The sequence below is a fragment of the Struthio camelus genome, chromosome 1 (genome assembly GCF_040807025.1).
Source record: "Struthio camelus isolate bStrCam1 chromosome 1, bStrCam1.hap1, whole genome shotgun sequence".
Lineage (NCBI taxonomy): Eukaryota > Metazoa > Chordata > Aves > Struthioniformes > Struthionidae > Struthio > Struthio camelus.
In genome coordinates, this window is record NC_090942.1 from 65,108,672 (window position 1) to 65,135,268 (window position 26,597).

At 47.8% G+C, this 26,597-nt stretch overlaps 1 protein-coding gene across 3 annotated transcripts in view; it reads right to left on the bottom strand.

Moving 5' to 3' along the window:
- Positions 1 to 5,771: 5,771 nt before the first annotated feature.
- The window catches only part of DENND2A (DENN domain containing 2A), a 65,377-nt gene continuing 44,551 nt past the window's right edge, over positions 5,772 to 26,597 (bottom strand). For all 3 annotated transcript variants that reach the window (XM_068945457.1, XM_068945476.1, XM_009679933.2), the window contains 11 exons: positions 26,295 to 26,404; positions 26,019 to 26,088; positions 25,324 to 25,401; positions 24,680 to 24,820; positions 21,126 to 21,274; positions 11,965 to 12,142; positions 10,995 to 11,036; positions 9,490 to 9,607; positions 8,610 to 8,849; positions 7,496 to 7,582; positions 5,772 to 6,506 (listed from right to left, as the gene is read on the bottom strand). In XM_068945457.1, coding sequence (XP_068801558.1) covers positions 6,475 to 6,506; positions 7,496 to 7,582; positions 8,610 to 8,849; positions 9,490 to 9,607; positions 10,995 to 11,036; positions 11,965 to 12,142; positions 21,126 to 21,274; positions 24,680 to 24,820; positions 25,324 to 25,401; positions 26,019 to 26,088; positions 26,295 to 26,404 — 1,245 coding nt within the window. In that variant the 3' untranslated portion in view covers positions 5,772 to 6,474. The remainder of the gene's footprint in view (positions 6,507 to 7,495; positions 7,583 to 8,609; positions 8,850 to 9,489; positions 9,608 to 10,994; positions 11,037 to 11,964; positions 12,143 to 21,125; positions 21,275 to 24,679; positions 24,821 to 25,323; positions 25,402 to 26,018; positions 26,089 to 26,294; positions 26,405 to 26,597) is intronic.

Sequence of the window (26,597 nt, forward strand, 5' to 3'; positions counted from 1 at the left end):
ACTCCTGACTGCTGTCGGAGACAACAACCCCCGGCAAGCACCATCCCAGGGACTGAGCAGTTGACACTGCCACTAAATGCCTGACTAAGCGGCTGCCCTCCTGCCACGGCTGTGCCAGGAGAGCTGCTCGCTTTACACGAGGCTGCGCTCCTTCTGCAGCCACGGGGGCCGGCAGTTAAACGGGGTCATACCCAAGGCTCCTGCACAAAAGAGGAACGGTACGTAATTTGCTCAAATAAAACCACAAAGCCCTACCTTAAGCTTCTGCAGAAGGGTGTTGTGTTAGTCTCTGGTCTTGCTGACCACCTCGTAAGGAGGTTTATTCAAGGGGATTTTTTTGCAGAAGGCCCTTTCACATTGGCATCTCCACGCCACCAGAGTCCCTGCAGGTAAGTCTGGCCCAAGGGCACTTGACAAACCTTTCCTTTGCAATTTCGGTACACTTTAAGTGAGCCCACAGAGAAAATAACTCATCAGGCCTGGGGATGCCGCAAGCTCCTCAGCAGCGCGGGGGCCAGGGCGCTGCTCAGCGCAATCAGCAGAGCCCCGACACGAGCACGGCCGGGCGCGCAGGTCGCAGAGCCGGCAGGGCTGGCAAACATCGGACGCTGGCACTACAGGCACCTCTCTCCCTTTTCAGTACTCCTGCCATGGGATTCAGTCGCGGCCCTGCCAGAAGCCCTCCGACTGCGACGGCTGCCTCGGCCTCTACACCTGCAAGCTGCCCAAGGGGATGTGCGACTTGAAAGCGGTTTCCCGGGAAAGAGGTAGAGCACGAGCCCCTCTGCCAGCAGCGCATTGCGGCAACGGGGCACCAGCGTCCCCCCGCGCATGGCCACCTGTAGGCACTGCCCTTCTGCAAAACCCCTCCAAACCCAGCAAAACTGGGTCTCCCCTAAGAGAGTTTGGAGGAGTTTTGTCCTCCAAATTCGGCTGCCTGGCATGATGCCAGCTCTCACACCAGAGCTGCCCTCCCCCAGCTCTTCCTTCTTGGGAAACCTTGCAGGCCTTTCTGGGGACACAACAGTTGCCAAAGCCTCAGGCGCCGAAGGCTGGGGGGACAGAAAGTGTCGGTAACGCCATTTTCCCAGTGCATCCTCACCCCCTCCGCTTTATCCGGGAGCACCTCTGAGGACAGCTGCTTCTTCCGGCAGAAGAGCAGAGCTGGAGGGTGCTGCCCTGCGGCAGTGAAGCCCTGGGACCAAAACTTTATGCTCAGATCCTCAGCCTGACCTTGCAGACCCCCTGTGTCCACACAGCCCGAGCTGTCCTGCACAGACCTACCCCTGCCCCACCTTTCCTTCTGGGAAGAAAGGGCTGCCTTCATTCCCCGCTGCCAGCCTGTCCAGGCAAGCTGAGGAGCGGAAAAGGGCTCAGGGTTTAACCGATGGCTTGGAGTCAACCAGTGTGGGCTCTGCTCCCCGCCAGGCCAAACTTGTAAAAACCTGGGGAAACTTAATTGACATCTCTGGATTTCAGTTTCCCTGTCTGCCCCACAAGCACCTTGGCAGCTTGTTAGTTGGCAAAACATGGGAGAGGAGGAGATGTAAAGCTTTCCAGAGACGCTGAGCATTGCGGTTCCCCAGCTGAGCAAAGCTGCTGCCGTCGATGTACAAGAGTTGCTTAATTAAACGAGTGGCAGGTAGCAGAGACCTCAGCTTTTAACGTTTAACTGCACAAACTGAGGGTCCCAGTTCTCTAGACTGGCAGCTCCAGTATCTTTCAATAAATTAATACTTCCTATAGACTCATCTATTTTCTTACTGAGTTTGTATACACCCACATATATACATTCACGGAAAAGAAACCCATCCAAGGCTATTAAACACAGAGATGCCAGCTCTGACAAAGGAAGCCCTTGATTGCCGGACATACAGTAAGCAAGTATAATGCTCTGGGGATAAATAGTGTATATAGTGTACAGGACATACCCAGTATATATGCTCTGTTTGTACAATCTCCTCTGGGCATCTGCTGTTGGTACAGTCCACAGGAAGGTACTGGGCGAAGTGGACCTGTGGTCGGACCTAGCACAGCCGTTCTTATGTCTTTTCTTGGCAGGTGGATTCCTCCAAAGCATATAAAGCACTTGAAGACATATAGTCCTGCTCATCCTGGAGCAACACAGCTCAACATAACACTGGAGAGGCTGTCCTACAACTGGAGACCAAAACTTTCTATCTAAGTTTTGTTTTAAACCCTCAATTACAAAGCTGTAAACATTTCTTTCACTGTGCTTTTCATGCCACTGCTTTTTTAGCCTCCAGGTTTTTCTAAGCTAAGTAGGTTTGGTTCCCACTTTCCCTAGAGCTGCCAATGAACATATTCAGTGGGTACAGAGCCCTGCGCTGGCAGAGCACGCTTGGAGCTGTCCTGTTACGTGCAGCCCCAAAATGCAACAAATGTGGCTGTCTTACAATCCATTTTATTTTGAGCTATTAGGATATTGAAGGTAAAAGCTGCCAATATTTCAGCACGTTCAGATGGAAATTGAAGTTCAGCTAAGAAATCTGTCAGCCTCGGGCATCCCAGGAACCGCCTCCCCCCCCCCCCAATTCCTTACCACGGCTCCAGTGGAGGAAGACAAACTCCCACTCTGTTGAAAATGTCATTTGAAGAAGGTAACGTGGAGGTCCTAGGCAGAGGCTTGGCCGCAGGGAGACAGCGTAGGACACTTGGTTCTAGAGGCCTGAACTGAGCCAAAACATCATCTCTACCTCTCCACAAGGCTTTATCGGCATTCTGGCCACTTGGTGGAGAGAAGAGAATGCCTTTTCACGCGCGGGTGCACCTGAGCTTTGCAAAACCCAGTTTTTCTATCACTAAAAAAGCAAAGCAAAGAAAATGCATGTTTTCAACAGAAAAAAGAAGAGCTTTTGGTTGTGAAGATAAGCTTCACACACAAATTCTCCACAGCAAGATTTCAAGATTTTTCACTTACTGCACAAGTTAAGTGTTTCAGAAATTCCTCTCTTTGATCCTTGTAAATCCTGGGATTGTTAGAGCTGAAAAAAGATCCACCATCCTGATCTGTTTTATTTTTATATGCCCGAGCTCATAGAAGTACAGAAGAAAAAAAAAATTGTGTCTTTAACCTATTCATCCAACCCGCTCTATGTGACGGCTCATAGACATTGCTCAACTCTTCCAGGGGGAGCGATCTGCACCTTGCTGCTAGTAAAGGACAGCTGTGACCTGTCCTATGCAGGTACACAGGAAGCATCACGTGCTCTCATTTTTGTGTACTTTAATCATTATCAAGAAAACTCCTTCTCGAGGAGAGATGGGGTCTTAAGTATAGAGGTTACCGATTCACAGACTAGATATAGCTACCATCCGAGATGAGGATCCTAAGACAGAACCAAATTGTGAAAGATCAAATCTGGCAGAGAGCGGAGGGCAGCTGGCCACGTCGCCAGCCCGCAGCCTTGGTCTTGAGACCACGAGCAACAGCTGGCCTTGGGCTGTTGCCACTACCCTAGGGGAAAAAAAAAACATGTTTAAATTATAGCTAGGAGGTTAGACAGGGCTTTTCTATGCACAGCTTTAGATGGAAGGATGGGTACTGATTTAGATTGGACGATGACAGAAGGAAAGATACCTTCTAAAAAGAGAACTAAAATACACCATTTACTTAACCTTAAATTACACCACAGATCATGATTTCCTTTAGTGTGTCACTACTGCCTCCTGTGGCAAACTAGACTATATAGTGCAGATTTTAGGGTGCTCAGGCCGAGAAAGCCAGGCCCAGAAAACCCAGGGGATGATGACAGACAGCCCTAGGAGGCCAGCAGGCCTGGCTGTGCCCGCTGCACTCCCATGGAGGTTGATGCCTTTGCCCTCACCATGCAGCAGAGCGTGCTCACATCATGCTCACCCTGCAACAACTACGCAGGCTCGCATCTCCTTCAGAGTTGCTTTTCTGGTCCTTAAAGCCTGTTTTTAATTCTTGCCAACTTCTCTGCTCTACAAACCGCCCCCCATTCTCACTCCCATCACCGCTCTCCGCTCTTTCACACATTGCATCTGATGAAGCAGCTCCTGCATCTGAACAGCCTCCCTGCCTCCCCCTCACTTTACAGTTCATCTGCGAACGCGGCTATCGCGTGTCTCCTCCCTCGGGTACTTTCTCTAAGGTCTTTTTTCACTTTGTAAAGAGTCCTGTGGCAGAGACTGTAATAAATGAGCATAGTATTGCAAGAGGTCGGTGTACTGAATTGGACTAAGAGCAAACACAACATCACATGTTTCAAGTAACTGCATTAACTCTGCAGACCCCTACATGCTCCCTTGGACACGCTTGCAGGTCAGCTGCGAGTTGGCTTGTCCGATCCCATTTTATTGCTGCCTATCAGTTGGGAAGCACAGAGACTCTGGTGCTGTCTGTTGACTTGTCCCCGCAGCCAGTGTGATACTACTGTTGTCCCTTATCTATTGTGGCACCCAGATAGCGCTGTGTGTCACAGATATAACACGTCCCATTAGGTTGGGAGGCAAAAAAGCACCATATAAATCCTCTTCAAACGCTCATCCCTCCACCATCGACTCCACCTGCCACCGCCCTGCCACAACCCATCTCCCCTGTACTTACACATCAGCTCTAGCAGGGAAAGCGGCCGCCACTGTTCGAATCTATGGAAACGCAGGCTTCAGAGGACCCCGGCAGTTATTGGATCCTCAGCTCCTCCTGTACTGAGTGGAAGCGAGCTCCTTTGAACCTCGAAATTGGTCAAAAAGGCCCTCTAGCCCACGAAAGCCCACTGACCGCAAGGGAACTCAGACCATTTGCAAATTCCCATCAGTCCTGCGTAGCAGGCCCCAAGGATACTTATCCTTTGCCTGCAGGCACCTCTCACTGAGCGAACCACCCTGCAACCCACTTGGAGGGCAGAGGAAGAGATTTTCCATTCAGGCAGCAGCAAATTTTTCCTCTTGTTTCCTCTCCGAAGAGCAGAGGAGACCAAGGATGCTCCAGCCGTTCTTGGCTGGCTGTCCTCACAAGCAGTGGAAGGGAAACAGCTTTCACATCACCTGAGAAAGAGTCTTCAGCTCCCCTCAGCTTCAACATACCTCCCTTGTGCCACTCCACACCTCCTTCCCACAGGGGCAGGCAGCAGGTAGGCGAACTGGGAGGGGGGCACCAGCAGGTCCTGTTGCCTCCCCTCAGAGAGCACAGAAAGAAGCAGCAGCCACACTCCTCCTGCCTGCTGCTTCTCCCAAGCAGTTTGGAGGAGCAGGCATTGGGTAGGGTTTCCTTCCTCTCACGGCTTCAATTAGCCAGAGATATGGCTTCAAAATTGCCCCAGTGAATGAGGACAAGCAGCAACCACAGGAGCTCCTCCAGACTGCACCTTCAAATAGCTCCTCTCATCAAGCGTTTCCTGCTAGAGCTGATGTCCTGATTTTTCCTGATTTTTATTCTAACCAGCCTTACCTAGCATCATCATGTTTTCTAACACTGCTGGAGAGACATTATCAGCTGCCTGCTAATGCCTGAGCTGATCAGCAGCAACGCTCAGAAGCTGGAGTTTCTGTCTGACCATCTGGAAGCTGGTCTCAGAGGCAAGACCCTGGCAAGAGAGCTCCATTTTCGGCTCCGCCTGCAAGCAGCCCAGGTGAGAGAAACAAGGCCCACCTGCCACCAAGGCACGTGGATACGGTAAAGCCGAGGGCTCGGCCTCTAGATGTCTCCTCCAGCCCATGCTCAGCCCCAGAGGGGCGAGTGGGCAGACACACAGCTCTCCCCAAAGAATACCCAAGGTGCCATATACCTTTTACACCACTCACTTTTAATTACATTGCATAAGGAAAGGCCTCTCCTTGTGCCAGGACCCCCTGGCACAGTCACCCCGATAGCAGGCTGGCCGATCAAGTCCTCAGTAGATTTAGTGGTTCCCCCTCACCCGTTCCCCCTGCTCGTAAGCTCTTCCTAGTCAGTCTGCATCCTTGCGGTCCTCAGTGTCCTCATTTGGCAAAGACCTGTTTCCATACATCTCCTCTTTCCTCCCCTCCTTGGTGTTTGTGCTCTGCTCAGTCCCTGTGGGAGTCCCATTCTGGCCTCCCGTAACACCATGCGGAGAGGAGGCAGGGCAAGAGTCATTGGTTAATATTTGTTCTAACCCCAATATAAATAGGAAAATACAACAAAATAAAGAATTGACTAGCTAAGAGATCCAATCAGCCGGGACATCTGCAACATGCTAGTGCAGAGTTCAGAGAGCGCTTGGTCCAGTGCATGGTACTGTAGAAATCCAGAGACTTGTCCAGGCAGCTCTGCGGTCATCAAATCTTCTTATGGCACCACACGCCTGCGTGAGCACATCCTGGCCTCCTCCTGCCTTGGGGGGCCAGCTCACCCAAGGCTGCTGGTCCCTGGGAGCAGGCCAAATGGGAATGGTTGGTAACAGTCCAATTTGTTCCTGTTAAATGGTAAAGCCCTTCTCTTCTATGGAATGAGCATGTGCTTCACTCTTATTTTTTGTGGAGGAATTTCATTTTGCTACCTGAAGAGATGGAGAAAGGAAAATGGACTTATCACAGTGACAGGCTAGACAAGTATCACTCTCCCTGCTGCCATTGGCTCAGCAAGCCTATACAGAGAATCGTCCCTGCTGCCGGCACAGGGTCCTTATCCAGAGCCACCCGCCCTACCAGGCAGGAAGTAGATGCTTGCAGGTCATTGCTCTGCTCCCCCCCCCAACCCCCCCCACCCCCAGAGCAGTGCTGCAGACTGGGACACCTTCCAGAGCCTGTTTGCCCACCGCTTGTGGAAGGTGAACATTTTACTCAGCTCACTTGGCCAGAACATGTGTGGATAAGAGGCATGGCACGCCAGCCCCACACACACTGCTGCTCTTTCAGAGTGGCCAAGACAAGAGAGACAGGGATGTGATCTGAACATAAAACCCAGCTTTCTTAGCTAGGGCGTCCAGGCTAGCCCCTCATCAAGGGCTTCTAACCTCTGTCTGCAGCTCTCTTCCTGACTTTGTTACAGTGGGAACTGAATTCAGCCTCTCAACACTCTTGGGCAATTCCCACCACTGATTCCTCCAGGTAGAGTTGAAGCCTGGGGAGAGTTTGTCACTCCCCCAACCAGGAACAGCATCCACCACCCTTGAGTCACTGGTCACTCCATTGCCTCCTCAGACCCTCTTTTCTCCTTTGGAAGTCCCAGAAATGGCTCACGGCCCAAACTCTGTTCTCCCACCAGCCTCCAGACAAGGGGCAGATCAGCAGGCTGATCCACCAGTGAGCCAGAGCACAGATACACCAATTAGTGCTTCCCCCTCACCCATTCCCCCACTGCCAGAGGCCAGGCACTAATCACTTACTCAAGGCTCAGAGCACGGCTCTGCAAAAAGCCACACTCAGTCACTGGGAGAGTCCTGATACACCACAGTGAACAACCCCTGGTGTCGAATCTCTGGGCCTGGTATCAAGGGAAGAAGAGCCCAAACCTCAAGGAAAGCCAGTGGCTTTGCTGGCCCCTTACCTAGTCCTTTCAGGAACCTATTGACTCCACTCTGCTCCCCACTGGGAAGTGTTTCCAGGTACTCCTGAGCCCGTACCTCAAACAGACCTGCAGGAAGAGAGGAGCCAACAACTTCTGTTTTGCTTCCTTATAAAAGTAAGACCCACATCTGAAAGTATGCTGTTCCGGCTTACCAATGAACTGTTGCACAGGATAGTGAACAACTCATCCAACCTCCTTCACCAGCCAAGCCCAGATCTGGAGCCTGGTCCATGTCCGTGGGGCTCCCAGCTATGCTGCCACCTCCTCCCCCAGCACTGCAAGGCTGACTGGTCTTTTGTGCTTCACATAAGAAGAGATAAAACCTCTGCTCATTCTGCTATGAACGTGGCTAAATCCGGAAAGTGAGGTCATCTGGGCAGTCATCATGCGGAAGCCACATTTCACCACTCTGCAAAAACTTTTACCCAGCCACCTATTCAAAAGTCCACTGCTCATTAGCACTTTGTAGGAAACTGCTAAACCAGCACTGAGCAGCAAGCAGGGATGAGAAAGTGGCTGTCAGCAGAGCCCTAGGGACCATGGGATAACAGAAGTGAAACAACACTGAAGCAGCTCTAGGAACATTCATATTTTCTGCTAGACCAAAGAGCAACATAACCAATCTGGCCCATTCTTCCTCTAGACACGCTTCTCCAGTGCCAGCACCCAGGAGGAGGGACTGCAATAATAAGCACAGTTTGGGCAACGTGCCCTCCTCTGACAGTCATGTCATTCAAAAAGGAACGGAAGAGGCATACATGGAGGATATGGCTTATGTCCCTTATTACAGTGGTGAAGGTGAAGGGTGGCTGTAACCCCAGTGAGGCACTCCAGATGCTCCCCCTTTGGGAAGATAAGGAAACATTGACAAAAAATCCCTGAGTGACTTCTTGAAGACCACACAAGGATATCAGAACAGACCATCTACCCACACTAAAGCTTTCCTATTGCCTCCCTCCTAGCATCCCTGCACACTACAGATTCCCGCCACTTTGCTGAGGATGGAGCTGGCTGCTAGCGTGAGTCTCCCAACTCTCGCCGGAGCAAGAGCAACATTTTCACAACTGCAGATGACCCTAGCAGAGCCCCTCACCTCTGACCCCCTGCTTCCGCAGCTCCCGCTCTTGAATGAAGCCCCCGAACATCTGTGTCTCCATAAAGACTTCCAGGAAGCGTCGGAGGCTCTTGGAGGAGACAGACTTCCGGAAGGCCTCGCGCTGCAAAGTCCGCTCCTCTCGCTCGTTGGGCGTCAGGAAGAGGGAGTAGTGGCCCACGATTTCCACAAAGAAACGGACAAAGGCCTCAGACACCACCTCGTTCAAAGGGCTGGATTCTAGGGAGAAAAGAAAGAGGCAGTGGTGAGGGCAGCGCTGCAAGGATGTGCTAGGAGGAGCAGTGTTCTTTACTCCAAGAGCTATCCGTGGTGTCTTACCCACCCCAGGTACACACTCACTGGCCTTTCTCAGATCCAGCCTGAGTGGAAAAAATTCATTGACAGAGACGCTATCCTAGAAAGTGCTTGCCATACACAAAAACAGTGGACTACTATTACTTTGAAAGTCACCTAGCTCTGTCTCGGTTCTTCTGCAACCAGGTTATGCCCATAGACCCCCACAAAGAGCTGTCTCGGCCCAGTCACTTGCAACCTGCACTGTTGCTTCAGAGACTAATTCTGCACATGGACCGTCCACTGGAGGAGTCTGCAACATTCACATGGTCATCAGCAGAGAGAGGCCTGTGTAATCCCCACCTGAAAGGATTACAGATGTTCCTTAAGGAAACGAAGGACAGAATCAGGAAGGGGATGAGGACTGTGCGATGGAATATTTAATAAAGCTTCAAGCAAAATCCTGGATTATCTCCAATTTTTGCCGTGTTAAGTTCAGTCCAAACCTAGTTTTTCTCTAGGGAGTGACAGGAGAAGAAGGAGCAGGAAGAGATATGGTTTTAAGCTGAAAGACGCTGTCCTTTACCCTGCTTGCCATTCACAGAGCCTTCCTCCTTGTCGCTCGCCAGCTCGTTCCTCTGCTCCAAGATGTGCTCTAAGGCACTCTGCAGCTTACGAGGCAGAATGGAGTCCTCATCTTCCATCTGCAAAACAGAGCCACATCCTCAGGGCCCAGGGCCGCCACATGGCGGGTGCGTGCCCTTCTCTGCCAGATCCTACCCAGTCCCTGACATAGCAGGGGAACACTAAAAATGAACTGCAAGGAGAGAAGGAGAGGCAGAACTCATAATATACTTAGCACCTTCTCCATACCTCCCAGCCAGGACTATCAAGAAAGCATGGGGGGAGCAGAAAAGGGGGTGTCTTGTCCCAAATGCTCTCCTATCTTGGAAGGATTTCAGGTGTCTGACCTGAGAGACGACCTGTCAAGGCTCACCCTTGGCTCCACTATCTGTCTGAGAGCACCAATAACACCACAAACAAGACTTAGCTGGACAACGCTGGCATGCAGCCAGGTAAGCACAACTGCTTACTTAGCATTACTCAGACAATGATCATGTTACAAAGACTTAACAAGTTTCCGCAGAACAACGAGGGACTGTGCATGAACTTTTACCAACCCTGGCGGAGATAATGTGATTTAGCTTAAACCTCCAAGAGAGAGGTATAAGGTTAAGCATTTCACCCCACATCTGCCACTAAAAGGATGCAAACACAGTTCACACAGCCAAAGCAGCTGACAAACACAAGCTCTGTCAGAGGAGTGGCCTTCATCCACATGCTACTCCCTGTGGCAGGAGATACTCCTGTCCCATTTTACCCATAAGACCTGAGGCTCCAGGACAGACCCACACAGCCAGCACTGCAGAGGAATCTGTGGGAGAGCTCTGGGCCTCAACTGGCTTCTGGGGTGAGGACCACATTCTCTCATCTATCCTCTCCCCTTAAATATCCTGCTCCTCCTCTCCAGGACACAGGGAAGGAAAAACCTACAGGCAGTCTTGTCTGCAAAGCAACAGCTATATTCCCAATTACTGGCTTCCATACAGTGTAAGGACTAGAACGAGGAAACACAAACTCCTAGGGCAGGAAGGGATTTGAAGGAATCATCAAGGCTATTTTCTCTGCTCAAGGCAGGGTAAGTGATAGGAGAGGGACTGGCAGACACAGTCCCAACTCCCTGGGAGCTGCAGCTGCTGCCCAGAAGATGGCGCTGGGCCGAGGCTCTTCCGTTCTGCCCACAGTGTTATCGCATGTCACTCAAAGATCTGCAGCACCCAAGTTCCCCTCTTTTAAAAAAGATAACGCACCGTGATTCAGTCCTTAACATCCATTCAGTCCTTGCTTTAGGACTCTGATACTACATGAGTACGCAGTAACCACTATAACACCGCCAACCACAAATCCCGCCTCAGTCTGCATGGGGAGTAAGCGATCCAGTCAGCCAGGTAGGTCAGCAAACAGAGACTGAGGCAAGATCTATTGGAGAAAGGTGACAGAAGATGCAGGATATGAAACAGCTCTGCTCACCTGTCTCAGAAACCGGTTATTTACGAGGTCAACCACAAGGACCTAACAGAGAGCGAGAAGAAAAGCAGGAAATTATTATTTCCATCATTAGAGTTTATCTTACTCTGAAACTGCTCTGGAGGAAACACTTCAGCCCTGCCCCTGCTCCTCCTAACCACCACAGCAGCTGGAGGAGGCATCCAGCGCTGGCCAAGAGCGGGACCCTTGTTGTGGCTTTCTAACAACTTGACCACAAACCACAGAACAGCTTAGACAAAAAGAGGCTGTTCTTCAAGCCCAGCCCACCGCTCCTCACTGCCCTGGCTCAGCGCTGTGCTAAGGCTGCTCACGCCGCGCTTGCATCAGAGCTCCTGTCTTTCCTGCCTGCGCGCTGCCCTGCGTTGCTCTGGGTGGGCAGGGATGGAAATGTTCTGGCTCATTGACCAGGGCTGGCTATGTTCACCCTTGTGCACCATGAACCAGTCCAGTTCCTAATTATTTATGCATTTTATTAGGCATCTATGTTAATTAGACAGAAGGGCAGCTATCCTGGACAATTTTTAGCAAGTACGATTCACACCTGGCAGCCTTTGTTCTTAGCCCCTAGACAATAGTACCCAGAAATCACCAGAAACTTTTAAAAATAATGCCCTACCAGTACAACCCCACTGTGGGAGACCCCGGCCTCCCCCATTCCCAAGCTCCACACGAGGCAGAGCGCAGCCCTCCGCCTCACAGCGTGCCCCGGGGGAAGTTCGCCTCCTCCCTCGCCCTGCGCTCGCAGCAGCCAAAGGACGAGAGCTCGATCCTTTCACACCGCTAGCTGCCAAACAGCGGCCTGCAGTTTTCTGTGGTGACAGCACCACCCTGCATTAAAACGACAGAGGCAAACATGGCTCTCGATAGCAGCCTTGCTAGGACACGAGGCAACTCAGCCTTGGAAGAGCAATAATTTTTTTTAAGAGCAAGGCTGTCAGAGTGCGTGGCTCACCTCCTCTACTGGGAGCTCCTTCAGGCGAGGCAGAGAGCTGGAGAGCAGGCCGATGAGGAAGGGGGTGGGCGAGCACACAATATCGATCATGGAAGGCGGCAGCACAGGGATGTAGGTGTGCTGCCAAGTGAAGGGGTACAGGAGGGCCACCGTGGCGTGGCAACACTTCGAGAGAGTGCTGGAAGATAAAACACAAGCATGTGCAATAGCAGGTCAGTTAGCAGGTGAGTGGCACTTACTAGAAATCAGGACTCTTTCAATTGCTCCCTGAGCGATCTCTGCAGCTACTAGGCCCTTCCCCAAATTTCTGCCTCCATTCTCCAACTCCAAGATGAAAGACCTGTGACAGGAGCCCAGGTTAGGAAAGATGATCCCATACAACGCACATGTGACAAAGGACACATCTCACTGAATCTAGTGTCTGCTCTTCCAATGCCATGATGGAAAATACTGCATAGACATTGTCTTCCATGCAACTGCCTTTCATTAGAGAAAAGACAGTTTATTCTCCCATGGCATTCCTCTGTGGCTGTTCCCACGGGAAAGCCAAGGCTTTGAATGCGCAGCAGCTATCCTGTTCAGAACAGTCAGCCTATAGCCACGGGCCCAGGACGAGACAGCTCCAAAACTACAGCAGCCAGGAACAGCTATCCGTCAGTCTGTACTCTGCCCACTTGCCACGCTCCTGACCTGTGAGCACAGCTGGATGGCCTGCTCAGACCTCCCCAGCCCTGTGCTAACCCCCAGGTGCAACCTGCAGATGGCACGTCCCCAGGTGCCCCTGGCTGGTCATTGCAGTTGCGCCATCCCTGTCCCTCAGTGTGCTGTCTTCACATGCTTTGCCTTGGGGCCACCCTTAGCAGGCTGAGGAATCACATAGCAATGGCATGCTTTTCTACAGGACCCTATCATACTGACGGCTCCTGACGGCTCCTTACCACCAGGCCAGAGCACAAGAGGAAGGATGAAGGCAGCAATCTCAGACCCAAGGCTAGTGGGGCCTCCTGCCACCTGTGAAGCCTGCCAGTGTTACTCAGAGCCACAGGAAACAAGTGAAAGTCGAGGAGGGGGGCACACTGCTGGCCTGTGCGTGATACTGCTCACGGGATCAGATCTGTCAGTCTTCCCCGTTCAAATGCTGCTAGCGGCTCCGCTGTAAGTCCCTTTGCCAGCAACTTCCAAGAGGGTCTGGCCAGAAAACCCATCAGATCTCTAGAGTGAGGTAGACAGCGTCTGCAGTCAGCCACGGAGATGTGCAAAGCTCGCTGCAGGGCATCAGTTACTCATCTGTTCTAAGTCTCTTATGTGTCAAGGGAGGAGGGAGGCCCGCCTTAAACAACTGTGGATAAAACGTCATTTTGTTTTACTGGTGCCCAGGTCTTGAAAGACTGGAGGAGGGGAGAGAGGCTAGTGTGGCCTAGAGGAATCACGTGGCTGAGGAAGTGTGCACAGCTGGCTTGTGTTAAACTCCACGGGGGAATTTACACTGAGTAACCCAGATCTGGCAGTTTATTGCTGACTTGAAATGAGAGGGAAGGGGTTTGAGGGTGTGGACTTGAGCTCGCTCTGAAAAGTAATGCCTGATTTTCCCTCCTCCCCCTGCTCCAGTTAAGTCTGGCAAATTTGAGGCCCTGTACTGTAATGCTAACACAAACTGAGCAAAGTGTCATGGCTTGGCTACAGCTGGCTGCTTTCATCAGATAAATTCAGTTTAGCAGAACATGATTATGGTTGCTGGGACATCACTGTGACCATATCAAGAAATTAGGCAGTAAACATCAGAAAACACATGACGCTTCTTAGAGATAAGCAAATCTCAGGGTCTGGGGAGAGACTAGAATCTGCTTAACGTGAGAATTTTGTCTAGGATTGTAATAGGTATGGAACAGGCACGTGGAGGCAACTGCCTGGGAAGCTTCCCAAGAAAGGGTCACTTTTCTCTCTCTTTGCTTATTGAGGCTTGCATTCTCTTAAGGAGAGAATGTATATTAGAATTATTTCTGTATATTAGAAAAATATTCTGTATATTAGAAACATATTCTGTATAAATTATTTCTGTATATTAGAAAAAATAAAAGGGCAGACCCTTCAAAGACCGCATCACACACTAGTATCCTTAAACCTTTAAATGGGAAAATACAGTTGCATATCCTTGTTTAGGAAGGTCTTAGGCATTCCTGTCGGCTGTCTCTCCATCTCTACTCTCAAGCTGCCCCTGCCCTCATCAGCAAGCCCACGTCTGCTAGACTTACTGAACGCAGACCAGCGCAGCTGCTACACCCTCAACACACAGAGGATAACGAGTCAAAGAGAGAAACAGCATAAAGAGAGAAATAACATGAAAATAATGAGATAAGAAAACACAGACCTAGTAAGAAATAGGAACATTTACCAAAAAAAGTGGGAATAATACCAGAGCAGATTTTTTTACCAGAGCCTTTAAAAACTGTCTCCTTCAAGGCTGGCCCTTGTGGCCAAGAAGGCCAATGGTATCCTGGGCTGCATTAGGAAGAGTATTGCCAGCAGGTCGAGTGAGGTGATCCTTCCTCTCTACTCAGCCCTGGTGAGGTCGCACCTGGAGTACTGTGTCCAGTTCTGGCCTCCCCCAGACATGGAGAGACAAGAGAGATATGGAGCTCCTGCAGCAAGCCCAGTGAAGGGCTGCTAAAATGATGAGGGGACTGGAGCATCTCCACTATGAGGAAAGGCTGAGGGAGCTGGGCCTGTTTAGCCTGGAGAAGAGAAGACTGAGGGGAGATCTTATAAATGTTTATAAGTATCCAAAGGGAGGGTGTCAAGAGGATGGGGTCAGACTCTTCTCAGCGGTGCCCAGCAGTAGGACGAGAGGCAAAGGGCACAAACTGAAACACAGGCAGTTCTGTCTGAATATGAGGAAAAACTGCTTTCCTGTGAGGGTGACTGACACTGGAACAGGTTGCTCAGAGAGGATATGGAGTCTCCTTCCTTGGACATATTCAAAAGCTGTCTGGACACAATCCTGGGTAATGTTCTCTAGGTGATCCTGCTTGAGCACAGGGGTTGGACTAGATGATCTCCAGAGGTCCCTTCCAACCTCAACCACTCTGTGAGTCTGTGGTGTTGCTTGTACATGTTACTTGTATACCCATAAACTTCAGGCCTCTTTAGCAGATACAAAAGCAGGGGTTCCCTTCTGCTCCATTAGCGCAGAGCATATTTTCCACTCCTCAATTTCTGACTCATAATAGCCACAGTAATAACAATAATAGCGTTACTGTGAAAGCAGAAGGAATTCCTCCTTTCATCACTTGTCCACAGCACCACAGAATTACTCAGACTACCACCACTGGACTTCCTTTGAGCAGAGGTCGAAGAGGGAAGGCTTGTAAGTTTCACCTTTGTTGCAAAACTTTGAGGTACCTCCACCTTTCTCGCTTAAAGCTCCAAACTGATTTTATAGACAACACTTGAAAACTAATGGGAAGGACCTTTGTGATCCCATGTGGTTCCACAGAAGAACAGTGGGCAGCTGAAGTACCGGATTATTTGTGACATGGTGAAGTACTGTGGCACGCTGTCTCCCACTATATTTATTGTGACTTGCTTTTCCCTCAGCTCTGCTTTCAGTTTCCCAGAGAGTACAGACAGTATGTGAGAGCTCAAGTGGGAGGAAAGACAGCTGAGGTCCAGCTGGTGGAAGTTACATGCAGAGTTGTGTGAGTCTGAAACTGTACGCTCCACACTGTGGGAAGCAAAAAAGGTACCTTCCCCTTCCACCCTTCCACCTGCAAAGTCCTCATCACTGCCAAGATAAGTCCTGCTTCTCTCTGCTCTGAAAACATTTCTTACCATGGAAGAAACTTTCAGGAACTAAAACTGTGAGCCTCCCTTGAAGGCAGAGCAGTTTAGAGATGGACACAGAGGAAGTACCAATGGAGCAGCTCTTCTGCATGTGATTTGGTCAGAACTGCTCTGCAGAGGGTCTCAAGGAGTTGCAGCTTTCCAGGAGCACAGCAAGCTCAGTCCTTTGGAATGCATCAAATCTAATCTAAGCTCCTTTCTTCTCTTGCATAAGACTTTTCAAAAACAATGACAAATTATTAATTCACAATCAGGTTACTGAACCACGCAGAAGAATCGGGTGTGCCAAATTCCTTTTATGCCTTCTGTGTAAGGGCATGCTCTTCAGCCATCAGCAATAGGGGAGATGGTCTGAATTTCACCGCAGTCATAATACAGCCTATATCCATCTATGTAGCAAATATCTCAAGGTGAACGCAGCCACTGAAGTTTTGCACACCGCTCAAGCTGGATGCCTTTTTCTATGAGATGTGTGTGTGTTCCAAGACAGGTGGGGACATATCTGAAAAGCTGTTCAGAGTTTCAATAATTAAGCAGGAGAATCTTTTATGGAATCATGAAGTGGCATACCTTGACAGTCAACAATTTTCTTTCGTGTTTAATATTAAACTGGTGAAAAATTTGACAGTCCACAGCACTGCAATAATTTAATGCACTCTCAAAGGACTATGTATTTCAATGTCTGTTAAACCGTCTGTTATGAAGGCTCTTATACCAAACAGACAAGCAATGCCTTTGGGTAGCTACAGCAAACACACCTAACTGAAATCCCAGAACGTACCACAGCCATGGCCATCGGATGGCACTACAGCCATCACAATAACTCCTACCCTTTGAACCATGCTGACCCAAGGTGCTGTCTTTTGCTTGGTGTGCTCCAAATGCCATGAGGAATTAAGAGATCTATCCTGTGCGACTGAAGTGTGCTTTGGGGAGTTTCATGCACTAATCTCAGGCCACAGAAGTTCACTGAGAGTTGTTCAAACGGAACGCAGACATTGTTTTTTCAAGCTTTTTGGTTTCAACAGCCAATCCTTAAAGTACTCCAGGTCTTGAAGGTAAAGTACACTTTCAAGATCCTGAATACATCTTCCTAGGTTCATTCGGCCTCCTGTAGGGAAAATTGCTGAGCTCCATCTCTGATGTCACTCGCACAGGAGCTTGCAGAAGATGATGAATGAGATACAGCTAGTATAAAACCTAAAAGGTGATGATGTACACAAAGAATCTTGACATACTCCATCTCTTAAGGACTGATCTGGATGCTGAATGACACATACATCTCTGGCTGAGCACTTCCTCGATCAGAATAATGATATTGTAGCAATTTATGACATTTATTTGCTTAAATAGGCCTTTCTACCACATAGTATCACGGAAAAACAGATCAACAATTGCAGCTGCTGCTTTTTGGCAGCATCTTCATACAGAGGTGGTCAATACAGAATCGGAACACAGTAGCTGCAACAGAATGGAAACTCTTCTTCCTCTCTGAGAAAACTTGCTCCAAGACTAGCTTGACTTGCACTAAAGACACTACTCTAAACAATTTGCAACAATTTCTCAGAAAGGATACTGGCTGCTCAATTTGGTTACTTTCTTCCCAGACTAAGACTGACTATAGGTTTTCCAGCTTTGCACTCCAAAAGCTAGTATATTCGTTAAAAAGTCCACTAAGCGGAATCTTTCTTTGCGTTTAGGATTCTTAAGGATTTCTTAAGAAAAAAAAAAAAAAAACAGAAACATACACAACCTTCTCTCCCCCCAACTCCCCCCCCCACTACAGACTCAAATGAATCAATCAGCCTTTTGGAGTTTAATGCCACTAAGTCCTTTGTTCCTTGCACTAACCAGACTGCTTTAAATATAAACTCTGCTTCAGTGGGATTCATTTTACAAATATCTTTGGCTTTCTGACATTGCATCATGTTTGTATTTACTGACATTGGCTTGCAGATCTCATTTTACCATGTTTAATACGTGATGGAGCTTCCAAACTGTGCACTGTGACTCTGTCAAGGGTTGCTACAGATGCTGCCAGGACATTACCTGTGGGGACTGGCAGTGCCTCCCACGGAAGTGGCAAGTTAGTGCACGTGGAGAAGCAAATGTTATGACCATTCTGAAAAAACAACACTATCATCTGATGTCCAAACCTCTTCCCTTGATTTCTTCTTCTCCCTAACCATAACCTAAAAGTGAGAAATCTGGACTGCAGGGATGCACAGGCCCAGGTCAGACTGTTTTCATAGCACACCGAAAGGGCTGCTCTTGATGATTAATTATCTTTTACTGGTGATGACCACATTTAAAGTGTCTACTCTAATTCTTTTAGATCTGCCTTTGATAACAGTGACCACTTTGTGTTGTTGACACAGCTGTGGTTCCTGGCAGGGACAGATGGAGTTGCTTGAGTTGGTCAGATCCACAGTAGGCTTTCAAAGAGCTCTAGAAAAATGAGTGCCGTAGTTTTAAGCCCATGTAAGTTTTCTGATTCAAAAAGCCCTCTGAATCTAACAGATCTCCCTCAGGCCAGCCAAAGGTTTACCATACACGAATGACTAAAAGCTGAGGATAAGACTACACAGATCAACATACTTTTAACAGAGTCATTTTCTTGGGTTGAAAGGGAATGTATACTCGTTTCCATGGCAACAGAGGAAAAAATAAACCAAATTCTTTCCTTCTCCGCTGCAAACCTTTGGATTGACAGGTCTTTAAAAGACACTCAATGTTCATTCTAAAGATGGAAAAGACCAAATACACTTGCTGTACACTTGTTAGATGCATTTGTTGGCTCAGCTTGAAAACATTTCACAGTTCACACAGTATTTGGCAAGAGCCGTTTCAGCTTTCTTTCCCAGAGACAGATTTTATAGCAATTAGAAGACATAAATAAAATGCATACATCATTTTCTCTCTGGGAGAGAGAGACACATCACACCCTTATACGCAGGTACAGATACAGCTGTTGATAATACCCACACAGAAAATTGCAAAGATTCTTGATAAATGTAACTTGCTATGCACCTTTCATCATGTCACCTGCACTTTGCCTGTTAATCCATCTCTGCTGGATTATTGCTAGCATTCCAAACCTCTGCGCAGTTGTGAACAGCTGCTTCTATTGTGGGTTTTTTTTCCCCCTCTTAAGCTATTTGGCAAAAAATATTTATTTTCTTTTCCCTGAAATTGGCATTTTTACCCTTAAAGTAAACGCTATTTCAATTCATTGAGTTCAGTGTGTTCCTATCCCAAAGGAAGTAGCATGTGGACATGAGGTCCTGTATGTACAATATCAGTGTTCAAAACACGCAATTTCCACCCAAAGACAGAGATTCTTGACCTCTCTGTTAGGAAAGGTGCACCAAGCCAATCCATCCAATCATTGGACTGGATTAAAAATACAATACGTTATTTCATTTTGAGGGTTATTTTCTTTATCCTCTGCAGTCGTTTGGGGTCATTTGCAAGTTTTTCTCCACAACAACAAGGGCCAGAGAAATTACATCTTTTGTTACAAGAAAAGATACACTAAGACTCTCCTGAAATTGCGTGATGCTAGGATCAAGGTCTTCTCAGAAACATCAAATATTAAAAGCCTTGTGGAGAGCTGGCGGGTCTATACTGAATATTTGATTCTGAGCCCTGTGGCCCCACAGACCCCGGATCTTTAAAACATGGCAATTTTTTTCACAGAAGAAAGCTGTGTATGTTATATTTAGAGATTTCTAGAAACCGTGATTCAACAGCTCTCTCCAATTCCATTTTACAGGCCTGGGCAGCTGGATTCATTCCTAACGTCCCTGGATTTCTTTGACAGAAGATACGGGGTTGGGGGGGAGGCCAAACCCACAGCAGTGCTTTGAATTGGAGATACTCTTTAACACATGGCACGCTCAGAACACATTGTGGTGCGCTGTCATAACTGTCATAAGAAGATTTGATGGTGAAAGATCTGCCAAATAAAGCTTCATTCTAAACTGATGGCCAAAAAAAAAAAAAGCAAGACACACACCTTACAATCTATTCTTTGCATCCTGCCTCATTTCGAGAATATAAAGACGTCTGTGTCCTTAACGGATTTTCCAAGGAGGATTTTAAATCTCCCCTACTGGGGATAAGAACCCTCAACCCTCTGAAACAAAGCTTGTTATCATAAATTATCGCACAAATCATATACACTATGCAGAAATACAGCATTTGGATGAATTGTCTCCGTTTCAATGCAAGTCTGAATGCTCTGCATCTCACGTGTGCCTCAAGCATCCAGAATACTAAGTGTCTACACATACAACGTATTAGTGATTGTAATGAAGCACATCTTCCCCTCCCTTACCAAAGGTGGCTGCCAAGAACTGTAAGGAGCTTGTGCTGCTTGGATGCTACAGCTTCCCTCCCTCTAGCCTTCCTACTCCTATGATGAGATTGTCTGAGCAGTGCCCTCAGAGCACTGGATCCCTGCAGGATGAATTTTTCCCTTAACTCCCCTGTAGAACGGGCCTCTCCATTTTTTTGCCCCAGCCCCAGAGATGCAGCCTGCTGGCTGGAAGTTGTGAAAACAGACAGCTTGGGGGCATTGTACGCTCCTGAAACCTGAGCAGCTCCTAAGTGTCATTACTCATCCAAGCAGCTTTTCCTTCCCCAGGCTTGGCGTACTCTCCCTCCCTGAATCCGCAAGTGCTTCAAGGGCTGGAGAGCTGCCAGCCACCAGCTGCACAAGATCTTAAAGAAACCTGGGCCCATTTTCATAACTCAGGAGAGAGAGAGAGAGAAAGGGGCGGGGGGAATTGAGCAAATTGAAAAAGTCAAGGGGAGGTCCTCTGCCTCATTCCTCCTCACTTCACCCTTTCCCTTCACCCTTCCACATGAAAAAAGTCTTTAGGAACTAATATTAAAATACAAGCAAGAAAATCTAGGAAACTAATCTTGTGACATCAGGGGACAACCCAGAAGGGACAGTGTCCTCTGCCTGAGGCCTGCTCCCTGAAAATTTAGCACAGCTCAGTGGGGAACGCTGTCTCACCATGGAGCAAGAGGAGGAGGGGTTTTGCTTCCCACAGCGGCTCTGCTCTGAAATGATTTGGAGGAAAGGGAACTTGGTTCTCCTCGGGGATGAGAAAAAGCTCACATTTCGCAAGCTGCAAAGCAGAACTATGGCACGTGGCTTCCAGAGTTCCCCACTCCTGGGAATTACAGCCCTACTCACATCAGGTAAGAAGCTGGAAAGAAGCTGAGGAGAAAAAGAACATGGCAGAGGGACCAGCCACTGCAGCCTCCCTCCTTGCCAGCGTTTGGTTTAGGGAAACGCAAGAGGGTACCTGAGCTTGTCAGCAATAAAGATCACCCTCCTTTCCAGAAGCAGGGAAGCGAAGACTCTGCTCAGGTGCCGCACGCTGAGGGACGTGAACAGGGACTCAAAATCAACGTGCTCAAGCCTGGAGTCGAGAGGCCGCCGCAGCTCGATTACCTGTTGGAGAAAAAAAGGCCCCAGGTCAACTCCGGCCCTCCACCAATACTGGGGCAAGCCAGGACCCAAGGGGTCCTCAGAGCTGACAAGCATTGCCGACTGTGCTGGCAAACACCACACAGTGTTAAGCCTTCCAGCATAGTCCTTCCAAAGACCTCCCAGAAATCCTTCTTCCAGATAAAGCTGAAGACTATCCAGAGTCCACTCCAATGGACACGGAGTGACACCAACCACAAGTTCCCCTTGCTGGACTGAGGACAGGGAGCTCTTTATGAGGAGGAAAACTAGTTTGTGTCCTGCTAGGAGCAGTTTCCAGGCTCCCTGGCATGCAAGGAGAATGGCATGGAGCCTTTTGATTCTTCACTCTTATTATTTTTACAGTTGGGGGTTTTTTTGTTTGTTTGGTTTGGTTTTTTTACACTGCAAGAATCTGGTCCGGATGTCTAACTTACCAACTATAAATTTTTATAGTACTTGTGGAAAAGAATAGCAGGAGGACATTTTCATTTGTTCGTATCTACTTAAACAATCCCTGTCACAGTACCTTAGCATTCACACTCATTACCTTAGGCAGATAGTTATCTGACTTGTTCCCATAAACCTCAAACAATAGACATTTTATAAACCCCAGAAGAAACTGTAAACTCCAGTTCTGAACTACCCTTACCAACTCCAAACCTAAAACTACACCACCTCAGTGGCAAAGTACTCCGTCTATGTTTTGTCTTACCCTCAGCACAACCGCTCACCTTCCTCTCTGTATAAGACTTCTTGTATATTGGAAGGTTGTTGTCACATGCCCTGCTTTGTCCTTCATTTTCTACATTAAGCAAACAATTCTCTCAAACTTTGCCTCTATTTTCTAAACCGCTTAATAAACTTCAGCACTTCCCTGGGACTTTCTCTAATGTCTGGATTTTTCTTTTGAAAATGATACTCCAAATACATTATCCAAATCCATCCTTTTATTTTCTTTCACAATGCAGGATCTTGTCTTGACAACATCATACTCGTACTTTTGCTCATTCGATGGTCCGCTATACCACCAGATCCTTTTTTGAAGTACTGTTGCTCACTCACTTATTTCCATATTGTATTAGACTATTTGATTTCTCCTTCCCAGCATTTTGCTCTTGTCCATATTGAATTTCAGACCAAATCTTCCATTTGTCAAGGTTACTTTGAATTTTAATCCTTTCCTTTCCAAAGTGCCTGCAATCCATCTGTATGCTGTCATCCACCTACTACGTAAATGTGCAGTTTATGCCATCAACAGAATAATTAATGAACATTAAGGATCCTAGAAACAAAAAGCTGAAATATTTTCACAGCCTGACAGCAAACCATTGGGAATCTACAAATCTGCACTCTAGGAGTAATCAGCTATGCATGTGGTCTACAGTAATTTAATTTAGTCTGTATTTTCAGTTTGGTTAATGAGAAAGTCATCTTGTAGTGCTATGCTGAAAGTCTTCCCAAATTCTCCTAAAAAGCTTTCCCCTTTTTTCCTTTCCCTGCTAGGCCAGGTACCTCAGAGAAGAAAAACAGATTAGTTCAACATGATTCATTCTTCACAAATCCAAGCTGACTACTTCTCACTACTTTATGATCCTCTAGATTCATACAAACTCATTATATATTTTGTTCCTATGTATTTCCAGCAATCAAATTTAGGTCAGGTTACATTTCCTTGAATCCTTACTCTCCCTCTGCTTGAAGACCAACACTAGGCCACCCTCTTCTATTCCCCTGGGACTTCCCATTCTCAGAGCTGCTTGCAAAACGTTCGACGATCACTGCAGTTGTTTTCTGCATAACTGTATCGTGAATTTCCTTAGGTCCTATTTACCTAAATACCGTCAAGGTGTCTTGAGCCAATTCTTTTCCTGTTGTGTTCTGCACTCTCACATTATTAATTTAATAGCGTTAAATATCTGACTATAAATCATCTTCCTTCTGATGACTGAAGTGTAAAAAACCCACACAGAATGTCTTCACTTATCATACATTATAGGCCTGCTAACACTAAGAAGGTAAAAAAAAAAAAAAAAAAAATCAATCCAGGGTTGCCGTTCAATATTTTCTTATGTCTGTCTCATTCTTCTAATGTATTCACAGAACCTTTCTTATTAGCCTGCTTTTCCCAGAGGAAATGAGATTCATGTAATCATGCTCCCACGTGGTTCCTTCCTCTTGTACTAACTTTTGAATCTACAACTGGCCAGTTTCGATTTGCAGTTTTAACAGACAGCGTCCCAAGGATAATCAAGTTCTGTAAGTTTGTGGAAATCAGCTGCCCATGGAGGAGAGAGGCGCTCGTGCCCCAGCACAGCGTCCCTGCTGAGAAAGGCAGGCAGCATGGAGCCATTACACACTCTGCTTGGCAGCAGCTCCCTGTCCAGCAGCACGTACGCACCGGCTGGACAGTCGGCACGAGCACAGCTCCTGCCTAGCCACAGCACAGCGACTGCCTCGCGCCCAGAGAAGGGGGAGCATGAGGAAAGAGGTTTCACTAATTCCATTGTTGACGGACAAATGTATTTTCTTTTCTATCCTCTTCTGGCTATAACTCATTTTTCTGGTTTGGTCCTCACACGCTTTTTTGTTCTTTATGTTTGCCTTCAGCAAAAGGTACATCTACACTGCTAGATAAAACAGGGCGAGGCAGGGAGCACAAGCACAGACAGTTGACTGTCTATACTGCTTAACTTGGCAGGTTCTCCAGCAGGCACAACCTACATCATCAGCTCACTCTCTTTCCTTTCTCACATTCAAGGGATATCACACACCAGAGACCATGCCCAACAGGAAGCACGGCCAAGACTGCATCCAATTCGGCTCCTTCCAACCTCTCGCAGTCCTCCAATGCTGTTCCCAAAAGTTCTGCACTCTTAAAATCTTCCCACTGTCCTCACAACATGTACCCTCAGCTCCACCCTGTAAAAACACCATTCTTGAAGGGCTGTATCACTGCCTTGGATAATTTCAGGTATTTTTAACTGGAAAGCCCTGCCCTGTCCCACACAAACAGTGACTGTGCATTAACAATGCTGAAGCATGTGATATTAATACTGCCTTCAGGAAATTAAGTGTGGCGAGCCTAGAGCAGACCCAGCGCCATGCGCAGCTCTGTGTGGCACAGTGTGGGCTCTGCCAGTCCGTGCAGTTCAGTTTGAATGCCCTATTTTCATTTTTACAGGATAATTTACTGAAAAAGTCTCCTCGCCGTTCTCTCAGGTCCCCTGTTTTACTCCTTTGCTTCCTTCCACACAGCTGCCAGACAACCTCTGCTTCCTGAACATCTCCACAGCATCCCATCACAATCCCAACTTCCAGCTCCCAGTCCTGCATTTCCAGTGGTGCTTTTTGGCCTACATCTCTCTCCCTCCAAGGTGATGTTTTTACCTCTGTCCCTGAGCCTGGCAAGAAGTTCTTGACTGTAATCGTCCGGCCCAAAGCTGGGAAAGGTGCCTCCATGACACTCCTCATGAGGGGCTGCACCAACGCTGGTGAAATGCCCCGTCTCTTTTCAACCTCATCCAAGATCTGAAACAAAAACATAAAGCAACAAAAATGCGTCAAGGAGGAAGAGGGAGGTCGTCAAGGAGGAAGAGGGAGGTAACACCAGGAATAATGTGCACCAGCATCTAAATTCTCTCCTTAACCCAGCATTGACATGGAGACTTGAATCAAAAGGGAGAAGATAAGAGATGCAACTGGAAACCCTTCATTTTCCTCCACAAGAGGAACTCAGCACTGGTGAGGTCAATGGGAGCCTTACCCTTGTAAACTCCCCTTAACCCATCGAGCCAGGACCCCTTTTAATCTCTCGATGCTCGCGTACTGGCAGTTCTGCTGAAGGAACAAGCCAACAGCTGACAATCTATTTTTAATAGTATTTTTTCTAGGTTCTGGAATTAGCATGTGGTTGCCTTGCCAACACCATTTTAACCCCCTTCTCAAGCCATCAGCTTCCCTAATCCCCATTCTTCTGGTGCTGGCTTCACTTTCTGCCTGCAGCACAAATTCCCTTCCTCTCTCCCCCTCACCTTAGAGAAGAGGTTGAAGCATCCAAGACGACTCACAATACAGTAAACTTCTGGGAGACGCTTCCCTTTCCCAGTGGGCTTGCAAGAGAAACAGAAATATACACGTACAAAAAAAAAAAAAAAAAGTCAGTTATAACTACTGCAGAGACCAAATGACTGCTGTCTTAGCACCCGCAACTCGCTGGCTGGTTCAGAAAACGGCATGCATTTCACAGCATGCTGTGGAAGACTTCAAGCCTGGTTCAAAACTTTGACACCTAAAAATAGTGAAGAAAAATGGGCCCATAAACAGTACAATCCCAACCTTCCTAAGTCAGGCAGGGCAGACTGCTCTACAGAGACAACTCTGAGCCTACAGGCCCAGTATAGGTTTAGAAAACTATTTAACAGCTATCTAAACCTAAGGGAGATAAATTCTACCCTCAGCCTAGCAGTGGAACAACAGTCCGTGTTCATAACATTAAGCACCAGCATGAGGAAAAGGCAAAAAAGCTGTGTTCGGAGTGGAGGGTGGTACTCAGAGAGCAACCTTGGCACTAAGCAGAAAAGAATAAAGCTGGTCTGCTTCCACCCTTTTCTTCCACACTGAAAGAGAAGAGCAGCAGCTTTCCACTCTCCATAAAGGGTGCTAGTAATATCAGCCCCAGAGAGGGGTGGTCTCCCTTCTGCTAACAAACAGAATCATGGATAATTACCAGCAACCTCCGACAGTATCCAAACCGCCTGCTCCCATCTTCCCCAGTCAGGACAAATGAGAATGTCTCACTGCAGAAAGAGAAAACAGAATGAAAAGATACCCATCACTCACACACAAAATCTCTGACTTGTGAAAAGATTAAGGGCTTATCTGTATTTCCAATATGCCCTTCTCAGGGCACTGTATGATTTTCTACCATAACAGCTCTCATATTTCATTAGCTGGATATACAAATCCATTCTGCATAGATCGGGATACGAAGTACAGTATTTACCTGGCAAACTGATGGATGGGGGCCCAGTCCTTAGCATCAGGGAAGCAAAACTGGGGAATAGCTTTCAACTGGTCTTCTGCCTCACGCATGAATTTGAATGAGCGTTCAAGCTAGCAGAGAACAGCGAAAAGGAATGTTTCCAATTAGTCATGTGGGGATGGAACGACTTCAAATATTTTTCCTGTGACAAATGAAGAGGTGATGATAGAGGCTAAGCGTCTGCCTGGAAGACATTAAAATTTCTGTGATTCTGGCTCACCTAATCTTTAGATACCTTAAAGTAACTTTCTGCTCCCAATTCCA